The following is a 14,598-nucleotide window of genomic DNA, read 5'->3' as shown; positions in this document are numbered from 1 at the left end:
CTAAGTTATATATTGGCTTCGCAGCTCGGCCGTGGAGTTTATCGATTGACCTAAATAGCTCAAAGTAACTACAGTTTGCCCATGTTACAAGGCTGTAGGTGATTAAAGGCAGAATAACACCAAAGTAGAATCGTTCCAAAACCGCTCATCGGTTTTCTTAGTAGATTGAGTTTATTAGCAAAGCTCTTTTTCACTTCAGATAGGTGTGGTGACCATGTTAGCCTATCGTCCACCCTATAATTAGAGCAAGATTTCCGGCTGAAATGTGACCTTTTTCTGAAGACCAGAACTGAGGAGGGATTTGAGCTTGCGGATTTGGTCCTCTGGAATTTGAATTAAGCTTTTCCACAAAATCTAAAACGGATCCCAGAAAAACTGGCTTCTACGTAGGCTCCCAAATTGATTTATCATCGTTAGGTATGAAACCAAATGAAGCAAGATCTTGGCAAACTGAAGCACTCAACACCTTGGCAACGTTTTCCAAGCACGGACTTTTTGCTTCCAAATTCGCATGAAAGCGGAACAATGACTGAAAAGTTTCTAAGAATTGATGCCGAATATGTCTAAAAATAATGGTTTCATTTTACACTTTGTAAAGTGGCTCTCGCCAGGTGGTAGGACGAGTCCATTTTTGCATAATTATCGTAGGGATTGCAGGGCAAACCAGAAATAGAACCTTTATGAATGCCAGAGGCCAAAGAAAATTGTTCCTGTTCATACTTGATAAAAGGTTCCCCATTCCCCGAAACAGATTGAATCAGATTGAGGATGGTGGTTTTGTTGACCCCACTTTAAAAATGTACGGTCGTAAAATCAAAATTTCTTCTTAGAATTCCCAGAAACCGGAGAGGAACAGAACTGTTTCTCAGAATCGAAGACGGACAAACAGTTCAATAATAGACCAATCACGTAGCAGAATTCATACATTTTTGACATGCTTAATATTATTTCCGATCCAATAACTTGGCTAATTTTCGAGAAATTTGCGCAGCTGAAGAGCGGCAATTTGTGGGAACTGAAATAAGCAGAAAATTTTTTCACGTGAAACATAGTTCACATCAACATGGTTTCGACCATGTTTTGAACCTGTAGTTTAAAGGTAAGCTTCTTTTAAACGTTGATAAAGCTTTTAATTAGAATGTTAGCACTAAATTCTACTAACTATGATTCCACTAGAGCCTGCAAAACTAAACAACAGTCTTCGAGCAACCAGTCGGTGCGTTCGAAGAAACATTATTGACACAAGATCAGCCATTGCAGAACTCGTTATTTCTTTAAAATACCAAAATGTGTAGATTAAAATCATATTGCTAAGCTGTCTCTGAAAACTAATCGATGACGATTTCCTGCATCTTAACCGATGTTTCTTTGGGCAATTCCTCTCTAGAAAGGATGCTTTTAAACTTGAAAACTTGACAGAAAAAAAGGATTTCTCAACTCGCAGTTATTGGTTATCGTTTCATAATCTTTGAAAACTTTATTTGGATTTGATTCAGTTTACTTTTCATTAATCACTGGAGCATAAATACTTCAGGGAACGCATTAAATACAATCGAAGGTGTTCTAGCAACTTCATTTATTCGTCCGAACTTTCACGAGAAAGTTTCGTGAGAAATTAACGTATTTTTCGAGACGGTGACCCTTTGTTACAAGACACACTGTAGAAATGAATTATTTTAAAATGTATCTTTGTTTGTTTGATAAGGTTAAGCTGTCGAAAGTTTTTAGTCAAATAGATCGTTCGAATAAATTTCTTTTGGTATAAAATCCAAACATCCATTTCGCTAAAATTTGCATTTCTCTATTTTCCACGTTATTGGTCAGAGTTCACGTTCACATTGATCTTAAGACAGAGATAGATTGGTATCAGGTAGTTTACTATGATATTAGTATAAAACTCTATAGGACAATAGAAATAAACCCACTACATAATCACTCGTAATCATAGCAACATGCGAGCGTAAGTGATCATAAAAAAAACCAAACGTACACCACACGGATTTTCGTTGTCGAGCGATAAATTCTGGGATATCGCTGGTAGCCTGAGATGTTGTTGGATCAAATTTTGTCGTATGATTTTCGTGCGATTGAATCGCTCGAATGATGAATAATAATGTGCCCGTTCTTGATGTTAAAATATTGCCGGTCTCTGATTGTCCAGAATTAAATCAATTGTGATATATACTGTGGAATCCCGATTTCTCGAACCCTCGGTTTCTCGAACCTCCCGATATCTCGAACCAAACCTTGTTTCCCTTGGATTCGCTTCACTTGTAATTTCAACCCCGATTTCTCAAACGGAGGTTCGAGAAATCCGGATTCCACTGTACTTTGATTCCACCTTCTCAACGTAATTGTGTGTTGCTTTCCGGAGAGGAAACTATTCACGGGAATTCGCGGTGAATAAAGAACTTTTCATAGTTACGCCATCGATTTTTTTCATCTCAGCAGCCGCACTGTTATCACTTCTGCTTTTGTCTACAAATACATAAGATAATTCCGCAGAAACTTTTCCTGTTTCCATCATAACTACAGAAAGTACTATAAAAGACACGATAGAAATGAGATTGATTCCATATTGCTTTGAGACTTAATTGCAGTCTTTTTGCATAAATTTGTGTAAGTGCTTATACCGCCCGTTGATGGGAAATACTGTGAGTACCGAATTCAACCGAGTGCTTTGTCTCTCTCTTCTTCTCAACACTCTTTTGTACTTAATATGATTGTCGTGAATAGTTTCTTGTATTTCTTTCCTTAAATTTGAGTAATCTGTGTCCAAAAAAGGAAGTAGGGTCCCTTTGTTTTTTATAATTCGTTGGTGTAAATTAGTGTTTCTGCCTACATTTCCACTTTCACAAAACAGATGTCACGTTCCTCAAGAAATTCTCCGAGGGATTTTCAAAGTGAGTTCAAAGCTTCTTCTTCTCATAATCGGAAGCGAAGGTCCGAACCTGTCCGGAGGATCGATGACGCTTCGAAACGGAGACGAACAGTCCCTGTAGTTGGGGAGGACAAGAGTAATACTACTCAGCCTATCAGCTTCAAAGAATTGGAAAGAATCTGCAGAGAGCCATCGGCTTTAAAGCTGATTAGCAAAGCGGAGAGGTTCGAGGCTCTGTTGGCCTCAGAGAAGTTAGACAACGAGGAATCGAACCCTGTCTTTCTAAAGCTGGTAATATCTGCTTTTCATCTTCTATGCTCAGCGAACAACCGTGACCTCATCTCTAAAAATGTCGACAGGTTATTATGTTCCCCCACAGCGAAGAATTTCATTACAGGGACGGTTCTATCGAGTTTCATCAACAAACTGCCTCATTCTAACCACTGGAAAGACGAGGAAGAACTTGTTTGCACAGTGAGTAACCTGACAGAAATTTTTGTCGCATTTCTTCAGAGATTTGGTAATGACATAGTTCACAAGCTACTGCTGCCACAGCTTAGAATATCGCTCAATGACCTGAAAGAGTCGAACCTGGTCCAAGATTTCGATCATCTTGAGAAGATGATCCAGCAATTAGAAGAATTGAGAAAAGAAGTCATTCGGAATGCAAAATGTGAAAGTGATCAGAATTCACAATGTGAGCCACCAGAAAACTTCAAAAAGTTGAGCATCATTCCTCAAGTAGACGATCTAATTGCCAGACCTTTCCTTCGCGAAAACATCACCGACAAAAGGTTTAAAGACTTGGACCACTATCTAGATGTACAGTTTCGTCTTTTGAGAGAGGACTTTCTGAAACCGCTTCGTGATGGAATACAACAACTGAAAACAAGCAATGCCCTCGGACCTAATCATGAAAACAAACGCAAACGCGCCAATGACATTCATGTTTATTATGATGTCACCATCCAGTTCCCCGTATGTGGCAAAAGAAGCCGAGTTTACAAAATCGGGTTTGACTCAAACCATCGAAAAGTAGCACAAGTGAACTGGAAGCGAAGTAATCGACTGAAGTATGGAACACTTCTATGTCTTTCAGCAGACAACTTCAATACGCTGGTTTTCGCTACAGTAGAAAATTCAGTTTCCGAGGAACTTAAAGAAGGACGATTAGAGGTACGTTTCGAGAACGTTAGCTCGGAGGAAGTGAAACAGTTCGTTCAAGGAAAGGAGGTATTTGTCATGATAGAGTCTCCAGCCTATTTTGAATCCTACAGACACGTGCTTGAAGCTCTCCAGGAGATAAATTCCAAGTTTCCTTTCCAGAGGCAGATTGTGGAGTGCTGCAGGGATGTTGAGCCACCTGAGTATCAAATAAACGAGGAAAACAACGGCAATTATAAGTTTAAATTCGATGGTGTCTTGGTTACAAAAAGTGAGGCGCATCCAGAACGTTCTGAGTTGGTTGAACAGTATGATTCCCGATCTTCCATGGAAATTGTGCCGGATTCCTCGGCCGGTGTGGAAGTACCTGTGGAGAACGAAATCCATTCAGCTGTAGAAGTGTGTAAGTGCACCCCGAACGAACATTGTTGGCCAGACAGGGAAAGCCTCGGGCTCAATGAATCGCAGATGCGTGCATTCAAAATGGCGCTGACCAAAAGGTTTGCTGTAATTCAAGGACCGCCAGGGACTGGGAAGACATACGTGGGTTGGAAGATTGCACGTGTTCTTTTGCAAACCTTTCTCTTGGCGGATGAGGAGGATCAGACACCAATCTTGATGGTGTCCTACACAAATCACGCCTTGGACCACTTTCTGGAAGGACTCTTGTCAACAACGACAAGTGAGATATGTCTGATTTTATATCATTATTATTTTTTTGATTATTATTAATATTATTACTATTATTACTATCATCATTATTATCACTGTTATTATTGAAGCCAGTGGCGAGTAATACAAATCCTACCTTCCTTGAAAGAGAAAATCAAGATTTAATGTGAGTAGAAAATATTCTGTATTGCATTGTGGAACTCAGGAAGGTTCATTTTCTTGAACATTGTGGTCCACTGAAAAGTTTTTCTGTTATTGTTTCCAACTAAATTGTGAAAGTTTAGTCGCAGAAATGAGTCTCCATTGAGTCGAAATTTAAAAAGAGCGTTTTTCACACGAATTATTTGTTTAAAATAGTTACTTAGCAAATACTTAAAATATAGTTTTTTTGTGTCAATTTTAGGTTTAATTCGTGTTGGTGGCCGGAAAATAAGTAGACAACTTGAAAAATATTCCTTGAAGAGCCTTCGTAGGAAAATGCATCGGAAAAAAGTGGTTCCAGATGAAATTTTCGAAGCCAGATTGAAGACTGAAAGTGACACCGCGACGCAAAAAGTCTTCTCTGAGAGATCATTCGATATTTTACGTAGTCTGAGGGCCGGCGTAGTGTCCATGAAAGTCCTTGGTCATTCTGATTATGTGCGTCGAGCGCATTACTCCCAACTCAGTAAAGAAGCTGGACCAGTATCAATTAACGAAGCTCTTCTTGACTGGTTGCGAATTAAAAGGCGACATAAACGTGGACGAGAATTCCCTCTTCACGACGAGTTGGAGGAAGAAGGGTATGGCGACGGCTACGGTGTAGCTTTTGACAACGAGCCTTTTGATGACAAAGATCTGGACAAAATGGCTCATAAAATATCCATTCTCTCGGTTGAAGACGCTGCTTACCCTAAGGAAGTAAAACGAAATCTTTTGAGTGAAGAACTCATGACAGAAGACGAGGAGATTCATCTTGATGATATATATGGGTTAAAAACAGAAGATCGCTGGAGGCTTTACAGGCTGTGGAGAAAGAGGGCGGAGGAACATCACAACGAGCTCTTCCTAACGAGGCAAGGCGAGTATGAAGAAGCCATAGAAAGAGAGCAGGAGATCACCAGAAAGGAAGAATACGAAATTCTGCGCAAGGCGTGTGTTATTGGAATGACGACCACGTGTGCCGCAAAATACCGCAGTATTCTCAATATGATCCGTCCCAGGATCGTTATAGTCGAAGAAGCCGCAGAAGTATTGGAGGCTCACATCATTGCGTCTCTGACACCAGGCTGTCAGCATTTAATTTTGATTGGTGATCACCAACAACTAAGACCCACTCCCGCAGTCTATGAAATGGCTAAGAAGTTCAAGCTGGATGTGTCCCTCTTTGAGCGAATGGTAAATGTCGGAGTACAATGCGAGATGCTCAATGTACAGCATCGTATGAGACCTGAAATCGCTGCTCTGATGAAACACATTTATGACGGTCTCGAGAATCACGAGTCAGTGGAGAGATATGAAGATATAAAAGGAATGAAGAAGAACATGTTCTTTATCAACCACAAATATATGGAAGAGTCTATTAATCAGTCGCACAGCCACGTAAATAAACACGAGGCCGAGTTTTTGGTCGCGCTATGTCGATATTTATTACAGCAAGGATACGAAGCCCATCAAATTACCCTGCTGACAACCTACACGGGGCAGAAGTATGCCATCAGAGACTGCCTCCAAAAAGATGAGGAATCATTGCGTAAACTTGTCTGTCAAACAACAACAGTTGACAACTTCCAAGGTGAAGAAAACGACATCATCCTGCTGTCTCTTGTGCGCAGTAATAAAGACGGGAAAGTCGGATTCATCAAGATTATGAACAGGGCGTGTGTTGCTCTCTCGCGTGCAAGAAAGGGTTTGTACTGCGTTGGAAATTTTGGCCTTCTCTCAAAACATAGTGACAGTTGGAAGAAGATTGTTGCAGATTTGAAAGCTAGTGGGAGTATTGGAAGCGCCTTGCCCCTCGTTTGTCAAATCCACAACGACGAAGTCAGCGTTAAAGTCGCCGAAGATTTTAGCACAAAAGTTCCCAAGGGAGGATGTCAGCGGCCATGTGGGGTTCGTCTGAAATGCGGTCATGCGTGTACGTGGGCATGTCACCCTTATGATAGAGATCACGACGAATTTTTCTGTAAGAAACCGTGTGAAAGGAAAAGGGCAAGCTGTGACCATACGTGCCCAAAGCGTTGCTGGGAGTCCTGCGAGCAACTTTGTGATATAATGGTTGAGAAAGAGTTGCCGATCTGTAGTCACACTACGAAGGTAAGATGTGACACTAGTCCAATGATGATAGAATGTAAAGAACCGTGTGAGAAGGTCCTTCTATGTGGCCATAGATGTCAAAGCAAATGTGGAAAACGCTGCACGAAGAGGTGTCTAGAGAAAGTTGAGAAAACAGATTGGCCTTGTGGACATGAAGTCACTATCGCCTGCTCGGCAACTTCTGCTGATTGTCCTCAGCCTTGCGGAGCCACGTTAGAATGTGGTCACACGTGCTCTGGAACTTGTGGCGAGTGTCGCATGGGTAGTTTTCACAAAAGATGCGAGAAAAAGTGTGGTCGTGTCCTAATCTGTTCCCATTCGTGCAAGTCGTGGTGTAGAGAGTCGTGCCCGCCTTGTACCGCGAAGTGTGAGAGCCTGTGCGTCCACAGTAGATGCACGAAAAATTGTGGAGAGCCATGTACACCTTGCCGCGAGGAATGCCCTTGGAAGTGTCCTCATCACGTTTGTACCAAGAAGTGCAGTGAGATGTGTGACAGACCAAGATGTAACGAGCCATGCGACCAAGTCATGTCTTGTGGCCACGTTTGCTGTGGTTTGAAGTGTGAAGAAGAGTGCATTTGTGCTGAGTGTACTCCAGTAAGAGAGATTGTCTTCGGGACGGAGGAGGACGAAGGTGCTCGGTTCATTAAGCTTCAAGACTGCCAGCATGTCTTTGAAGTAACTGGCCTGGATAGGTATGAACTAATAGTACGCTTCAAATATGAGAGTAGGCAGTAGGATTCTACCTATCATCCGCGCACTTAGTATAAACTCTTGGAAGTTTCGAGGCAAAAACCATTTTGAGTTTCTCTCTGAGTTCGCAAAAGTTTGAGTTACACTGCACTGACGAGGGGCTTGGAAACTAGGCAGGCTTTGATAATGTAATATCCGTTGCAGATATTGCACTGTCATATCAACTTCACACCATATTGAACACTGATTGAATGCTCTCGACCAATCAGATTTTTTTGACAGTAGGTCTAATGAATAGTGATATTGATTGACACCCACTTCTTAGGTCATTTTATAAAGTGTCTTTCAGGAAAATCGGCCTTTCTCTCATGTGTTTGTATAGCAAATGGGACATGCCGCTGCGCAGGATATTACTGCAAGCCATTTTTAATGATGTCTGTATCTATAGAGTGCACCACATACTTGTATAACATTTCTTTCTCTTTCATAGGTGGATGGACAAAGACGATGACGTGATTGGGCGAAAGCAGTGTCCGCAATGTAGGACCCCAGTCCGCACGAGCCTGCGATACGGAAATGTTATCAAACAGCAGCTACACGATATCGAGCGAGTGAAAGCAAAACTGATAGGAGACAAGATGTTATTGGACAGGAAGAAAAGGAGCCTGTTCGTTCGTGCGAGTGAGATGTTGAAGGTGGTTGATCAAAGTGTCAAAGCGTACTTGGAAAAACGGAAAGACAGTATATGGAAAACAATGAAGAATGAGACGATGGCCACGATAATTGAAAATCAGTTGATGCTAATTCAGCGTTTGCAACCGACAGGAGAGAAAATACAAAGACATCTCAGAACGGTGTCTCCTGAGAACAGCTCTGAAAAGAAGTTGCAGCGTAAGTTGAGATTTTAACCCAAATGCATTTTGAGTATTTAATCAATGAGCTTAATGTGTTTGAGAGAATTCAAGCTCTGCAACTTCCCTTAATTATACATGTAGCTTCCAAAAACCTTACCTAGTACGCCTGTATTATCAACAGGCCAGCAGTTTACCGAGGCACTAAGCTGCCTAAAGAAACGGCTTCTGTCTGACGAGGTAGGGCTTTTAGAGTTACAAGACATCAACACTGAATTCTCGAAAATTAATCTTCAACTGGAGCTGTATTTGCTGAAGCGCGAAATTAGGATCCTGAAAGTGGAGTTAGACGAACCTTCCCACGGAATGATGACTGCGATACAAAAGGAACTGTCCAGCGGCCAACACATAGCAGACGAAGAACTGGATAAACTAATGAATGACATTGCAACTATAAGGTACGTCGAAAACTTTACAAAGAAATGTCTACAAAAAGTTAAAATTTCAACTCAGAAAATGACGTTCTCCTACAGTCGGGATCATAAGAGAGTAATGACTGGAAAGAGATTTAAAGATGCTTGGCAATGCCCGAACCTTGTTGTGCTCCACGTCGACAAGTATTATTTAAGAGAGGATCAGCTTATTAAAGTGACTCCTACATTTTTTGTAACCCTTGTCAAGATATTTGACTTAATGCTACACATACCCAAGCTTCATCATTATTATACAAGAGCTTATCAAAAAGAGCGGGCCGATTACTTAAACAAAGTTTAGCTGTTGTTTTAACTAAACCACGTCATAAACTATCCTGAATTTAGCTGAATCTTTAATTTGAACATTTGTGAACAGTGTCAAGAGGGTCGAAACCTAGCAATGGAAGGACATTTATTTAATGAAAACAACCCTCTTAGAGAGAACGCCTAAGGCCCACTGCTTGCGTAAATAGACATCTTCTAAGTAAACGGCCGAGTCTGTTTGAACTAATTTTCAAAGAAACGTATGATAACTGGTATTGACATTTATGGCGGTTATTTTGCTCAATGTGAGAGACTATCCTGAAACTAGAGACTGAATACATAATTGTTTCATGAATTGACTGAATACATAATTGTTTCATGTTTAGGACAAACAATCCCTGCTTTAAACCATTTACGCCAGAAGAAAAAAAACAGATCGTGTCCGCCATGAACCTTAAACCAGGTCAATGGTACAAATGTCCCCAGGGACATATCTACGTCATCACCGAGTGTGGCGGCCCTATGCAGAAAAGCACATGTCCTGATTGCGGATCCGTGATTGGTGGAGAAAATCACAGACTGGTAGAGGACAACCAAGTGGCGTCTGAGATGGATGGTGCGAGGTACCCGGCCTGGTCTGAACAGGCGAATTTAGCTAACTATGGAAACTTAGATGAAATAGTTTGACTTTTTTGATGCTGACAAAGCTCATTTAGATTGAGCGTCGTTGGATGAAAACCGTGTTTATTACTATAGCCATTCAAAACAAAGGAAAACAAAAAGGCTACATGCCAGCGCGCACGCAAATTAAAAGCGCGGGAAACGCAATTGATTACGTCGCGACCGGTTTTAGTTTTGCATCTGATTGGTTAAGATGTTAGCACGAGTTTTCTAGATCAATCCAAGAGCGAGGTGGAGCAAAAGCACTGTAGTCCCAGATCACCTCTGACACTCAAATGGAATTGAATCATTTACAAAACAATGCTATTGCTTTAAATTATAGCTATAGATAGTGATAGGCTAAGAAATGTTTTTAAATGACGAACATGTTTCAGCAATAGATTTTACTTGGTAACTTGTATGGAATATTTTACGCCGTGACTTCAAAGCTCGTCTGATTTTGACCGTAAGTAACAAAACTTGATGTACTTATTTGCAACAGCTTGTTATTATAGTCTTTTTTTTTTTCACCTTATCTTTTTCTACCTACAATAATCGAGGCCCTTTAATGAAAAGATGAGAAATTTACCATCTCGATTCACGTGATCATTGGGCAAAAGCATCACACATCGACATTCCTATCCTAGCATTATACAGAAAGTTTGTTACCATGGACCTGGTTAACAACTTAGCCTAGCATGAGTCCCCTGTAGCTAGGCGGTAGAGTGTCCGATGTACAAATTAGAAGTCGTAGGCTTTTTATTCTTCGATACCGCCTCCCGGTTAGCTCAATTGGTTAGAACTCCGGACTGTTGTGCGGGAGGTCGAGGTCGATGGTTCGAGCCCCGGCCGGACCAACACTCAGGGACTTAAAATAACTGAGGAGAATGCGCTACCTTTCTATAACATCAAGAAATGGATAGACATTCTAGTCTTCTCGGATAAGGACGAATAAACCGTAGGTCCCGTCTCCTGCATCTATTAATTAGTTAATTTGGTTAGGCAGGGGACGTTAAAGAACCCAGTCACGAGATTACTGTGATGTGGTCTGGCCTGTTTACTGGGAATTGGAGGGGAGGGGGCATCTTCAAAATAAGTTTCCTTCGATTGTTGGTAAACTGCTGATGCAGTCCGGCCAAAGTCCCCCGAAAAGTGTTGTGATGCGTATTTGACCATATCCACATGTTAATTTGTGCAAAATAAATGTCAAATTATTATTATTATTATTATTATTATTATTATTATTATTATTATTATATCCTTGAGTCATTGATCTTCCAACAATAAAATTTTTTGCCTGTGATGAAACGTCATTTCAAAAAGTATAGCCACGAATTGAGTCACTGAAAGTAAGCTTACTAGTACGAAAACATTTAGTTACACTTGATTAAATGAGCACAATGGGGTAATTTCTATGGTATTGTGTACCCTAGCAATGAAGAAAGATTTAAAAACTTCCAGCAATAAAATAAAATATACGTATAAAAGGTCACAATTTTTTTTTATTCTACATATTTTCCTAGAAAATCCCCCCTTATGATTAATTCATAAATGAGACTTAAAAAGCACTGCCTAGCCCAGGGAAGCAGTGCCTAACCCCACCCCCGATAAGCTACGTGTCCTTCATACTAAAATTCTATTCTATCCACTTGCATACCAATACAAAGCTAACCTTAACCCTAACACTAAGCGAGGATTTTCTCGGCCCACAAAAGAGCTGTAACTTTGACACTTGAACACAATACACAGCTAATCACCAAGCTCTATCTAATACGCTATGAAGTGTCCCGGAATTCTTCCCTGTGACAAAGATATACACCCATGAATATTGAAACAATAGAAATTCGTAAATGAGTTTTTGTTTAAACCGGAAGAACAACTAGCTAAAACGAGCATTCAAACTCAAATTAAAATTCTATTGCTTTGATATTCTGAGAAGATTTTCTCGGCCCACAAAAGAGTGAAGAATTCATCCTTGTAACGAATATGTACACCCATGATTATTGAAACAATAGAAATTCGCTAAAGCCTCTCTGAATATTAAAACAATAGAAATTCGTTAATGAGGTCTTGGTTCATCTTAAAAGAACCACTGGCAAAATGCTATAATTTTAATATTCATAGAGGATTTTCTCGGTTCACCAAAGAGCTGTAGCTTTGACACTTGCACACGATACACAGCAAATCCCGCCCTTTCTAATGAGCTATAAATATTTCAGGAATTCCCCTTTTTCACAAATATATAAACGTATGAACAAAATTCTATTGTTTTAATATTCAGAAAGGATTTTCTCGGCCCACAAATGAGCCGTAGCTTTAACACTAGCACACAATACACGGTTAATCACGCTCTTTCTAACAAGCTATAAACTGTCCAGGAATTCCCCCTTTTTAGCTCGTTTTAGCTTGTGGTTCTTCCAGTTTAACCAAAAGCTCATCAACCAATTTCCATTGTTTAATTATTCATACGATTGTATCTCCGCGAAAAAGGAGCAAGCCTAGACAACTTAAAATTCGTCAGAAATAGCATAATTAGCTAAGTGCTGTGTGCAAGTGTCATGCAAACCCATATCTGTTTCATGGGCTGAGAAAATCCTCTCTGAATATTAGAACAATATAATTTTGTTCATGCGTTTACATCTCTGCGAAAAAAGGGAATTCCTGGACAATTTATAGCTCGTTAGAAAGAACGTGATTGGTTGCGTATTATGTGCAAGTGTCAAATCTAGAGCTCTATTATGGGCCGAGAAAAGCCACTCTGAATATTAAAACAGTAGAAATTTGCTGCTAGTTCTTCCCGATGAACCAAAAGCTTATTATCGAATTTCTATTGTTTTAATATTCAGAGAGGATTTTCTTGGCCTACAGAGGAGCTGTAGCTTTGAAATAAGCACACAATACAGAGCTAATCGCGCTCATTCTAACGAGCTACAAATTTTTTTATATTTAATATATAAACGCCTATGGGCCAAGAAAATCCACTCTGAGTATTAAAACAATAGCATTTTGCTAGTACACCATACTTCTTCCAGATGAACCAAAAGCTCATTACCAAATTTCTATTGTTTTAATATTCAGAGAGGATTTTCTTGGCCTACAGAGGAGCTGTAACTTTAAAATAAGCACACAATACAGAGCTAATCGCGCTCATTCTAACGAGCTAGAATTTATTTTATATTTGATATATAAACGCATGTGAGCCGAGAAAATTCTCTCTGAGTATTAAAACAATAGCATTTTGCTTGTACATCATAGTTCTTCCAGATGAACCAAAAGCTCATTACCAAATTTCTATTGTTTTGATATTCAGAGAGGATTTTCTCGGCCCACGAAAGAGCTGTAGCTTTGAAATAAGCACACAATACAGAGCTAATCGCACTCATTCTAACGAGCTAGAAATTATTTTACATTTAATACATAAACACCTGTGGGCCGAGAAAATCCTCTCTGAGTATTAAAACTCTAGCATTTTGCTAGTACATCATAGTTCTTCCAGATGAACCAAAAGCTCCTTAATGAATTTCTATTGTTTTAATTACCGAAGTGTCAAAGCTACAGCTCTTTTATGGACCGAGAAAATCCTCTCTGAATATTAAAACAATAGAAATTCGTCAATGAGGTTTTGGTTAATCTGGAAGAACTACTAGCAAAATGCTATTGTTTTAATACTCAGAAAGGATTTTCTCGGCCCACATGTGTTTATATATCAAATATTAAATAATTTCTATCTCGTTAGAATGAGCGCGATTAGCTGTGTGTTGTGTGCTTGTTTCAAAGCTACAGCTCCTCTGATCTGTGGGCCGAAAAAATCCTCTCTGAATATCAAAACAATAGAAATTTGTTAATTAGCTTTTGGTTCATCTGGAAGAACCAGCAGCAAAATGCTATTGTTTCGCTATTCAGAGAGGATTCGTAAAGATCTAGGCGTAGAGAAAGGAATTCCTGGACAATTTATAGCTCGTTAGAAAGAGCGTAATCAGCTGTGTAATGTGTGCAAGTGTTAAGCCACACCGTTTTTGTGCGTCGAGAATATTCGCTCTGAATATTAAAACAACAGAAATTCGTTAAAGAGCTTTGGGTAACTCGGATGAACCACAAGCTAAAAAAAGCTTTCGCCTTGAAAAAGGGGAATTCCTGGACGATTTAAAGCTTGTTGAAAAGAACTCTCTGAATATTAAACCAATAGCATTTTGTTCATGCGTTTACATCTCTGCGAAAAAGGGGAATTCTTAGACAATTTATAGCTTGTTTGAAGGAGCGGGATTAGTTGCGTATTGTTTGCAAGTGTCAAAGCTACAGCTTTTTTATAAGCCGAGAAAAGCCACTCTGAATATTAAAACAATAGAAATTCATTAATGAGGTCTTGGTTCATCTGGAAAAACCACTAGTAAAATGCTATTGTTTTAATGTTCAGAGAGGATTTTCCCATCCCACAAAAGAGCTGTAGCTTTGACACTTGCACACAATACACAGCTAATCACGCTCGTTCTAACGCGTTATCGAGTGTTCCAGAATCTCCCCTTATATAGAAGATATACACCCATGAATATTGAAACATAGGATATCACTAATGAGCTTTTGGTGACCTTTGAAGGCGATTTTCTTGACTCAAAAGGGAAACAATCAAACTGCAGCAAAAATTGAG

General features: G+C 39.8%; 1 protein-coding gene across 1 annotated transcript; it reads left to right on the top strand.

The window, feature by feature from the left end:
• The first annotated feature begins 946 nt into the window (after nt 1-946).
• LOC111335842 (NFX1-type zinc finger-containing protein 1) lies at nt 947-11,440 on the top strand. The gene is made up of 6 exons (XM_022941843.2): nt 947-1,099; nt 2,864-4,727; nt 5,121-7,707; nt 8,196-8,596; nt 8,741-9,014; nt 9,680-11,440. The coding sequence occupies exons 2-6, from the start codon at nt 2,864-2,866 to the stop codon at nt 9,978-9,980; spliced, it is 5,427 nt and encodes a 1,808-aa protein (XP_022797578.1). The 5' UTR covers nt 947-1,099; the 3' UTR covers nt 9,981-11,440.
• Nucleotides 11,441-14,598: the final 3,158 nt, after the last annotated feature.

Source organism: Stylophora pistillata, chromosome 14 (genome assembly GCF_964205215.1).
Source record: "Stylophora pistillata chromosome 14, jaStyPist1.2, whole genome shotgun sequence".
NCBI classification, from domain to species: domain Eukaryota; kingdom Metazoa; phylum Cnidaria; class Anthozoa; order Scleractinia; family Pocilloporidae; genus Stylophora; species Stylophora pistillata.
Note: the sequence above shows the minus strand (reverse complement) of the source record. Positions and strands in the feature narration are given on the sequence as shown.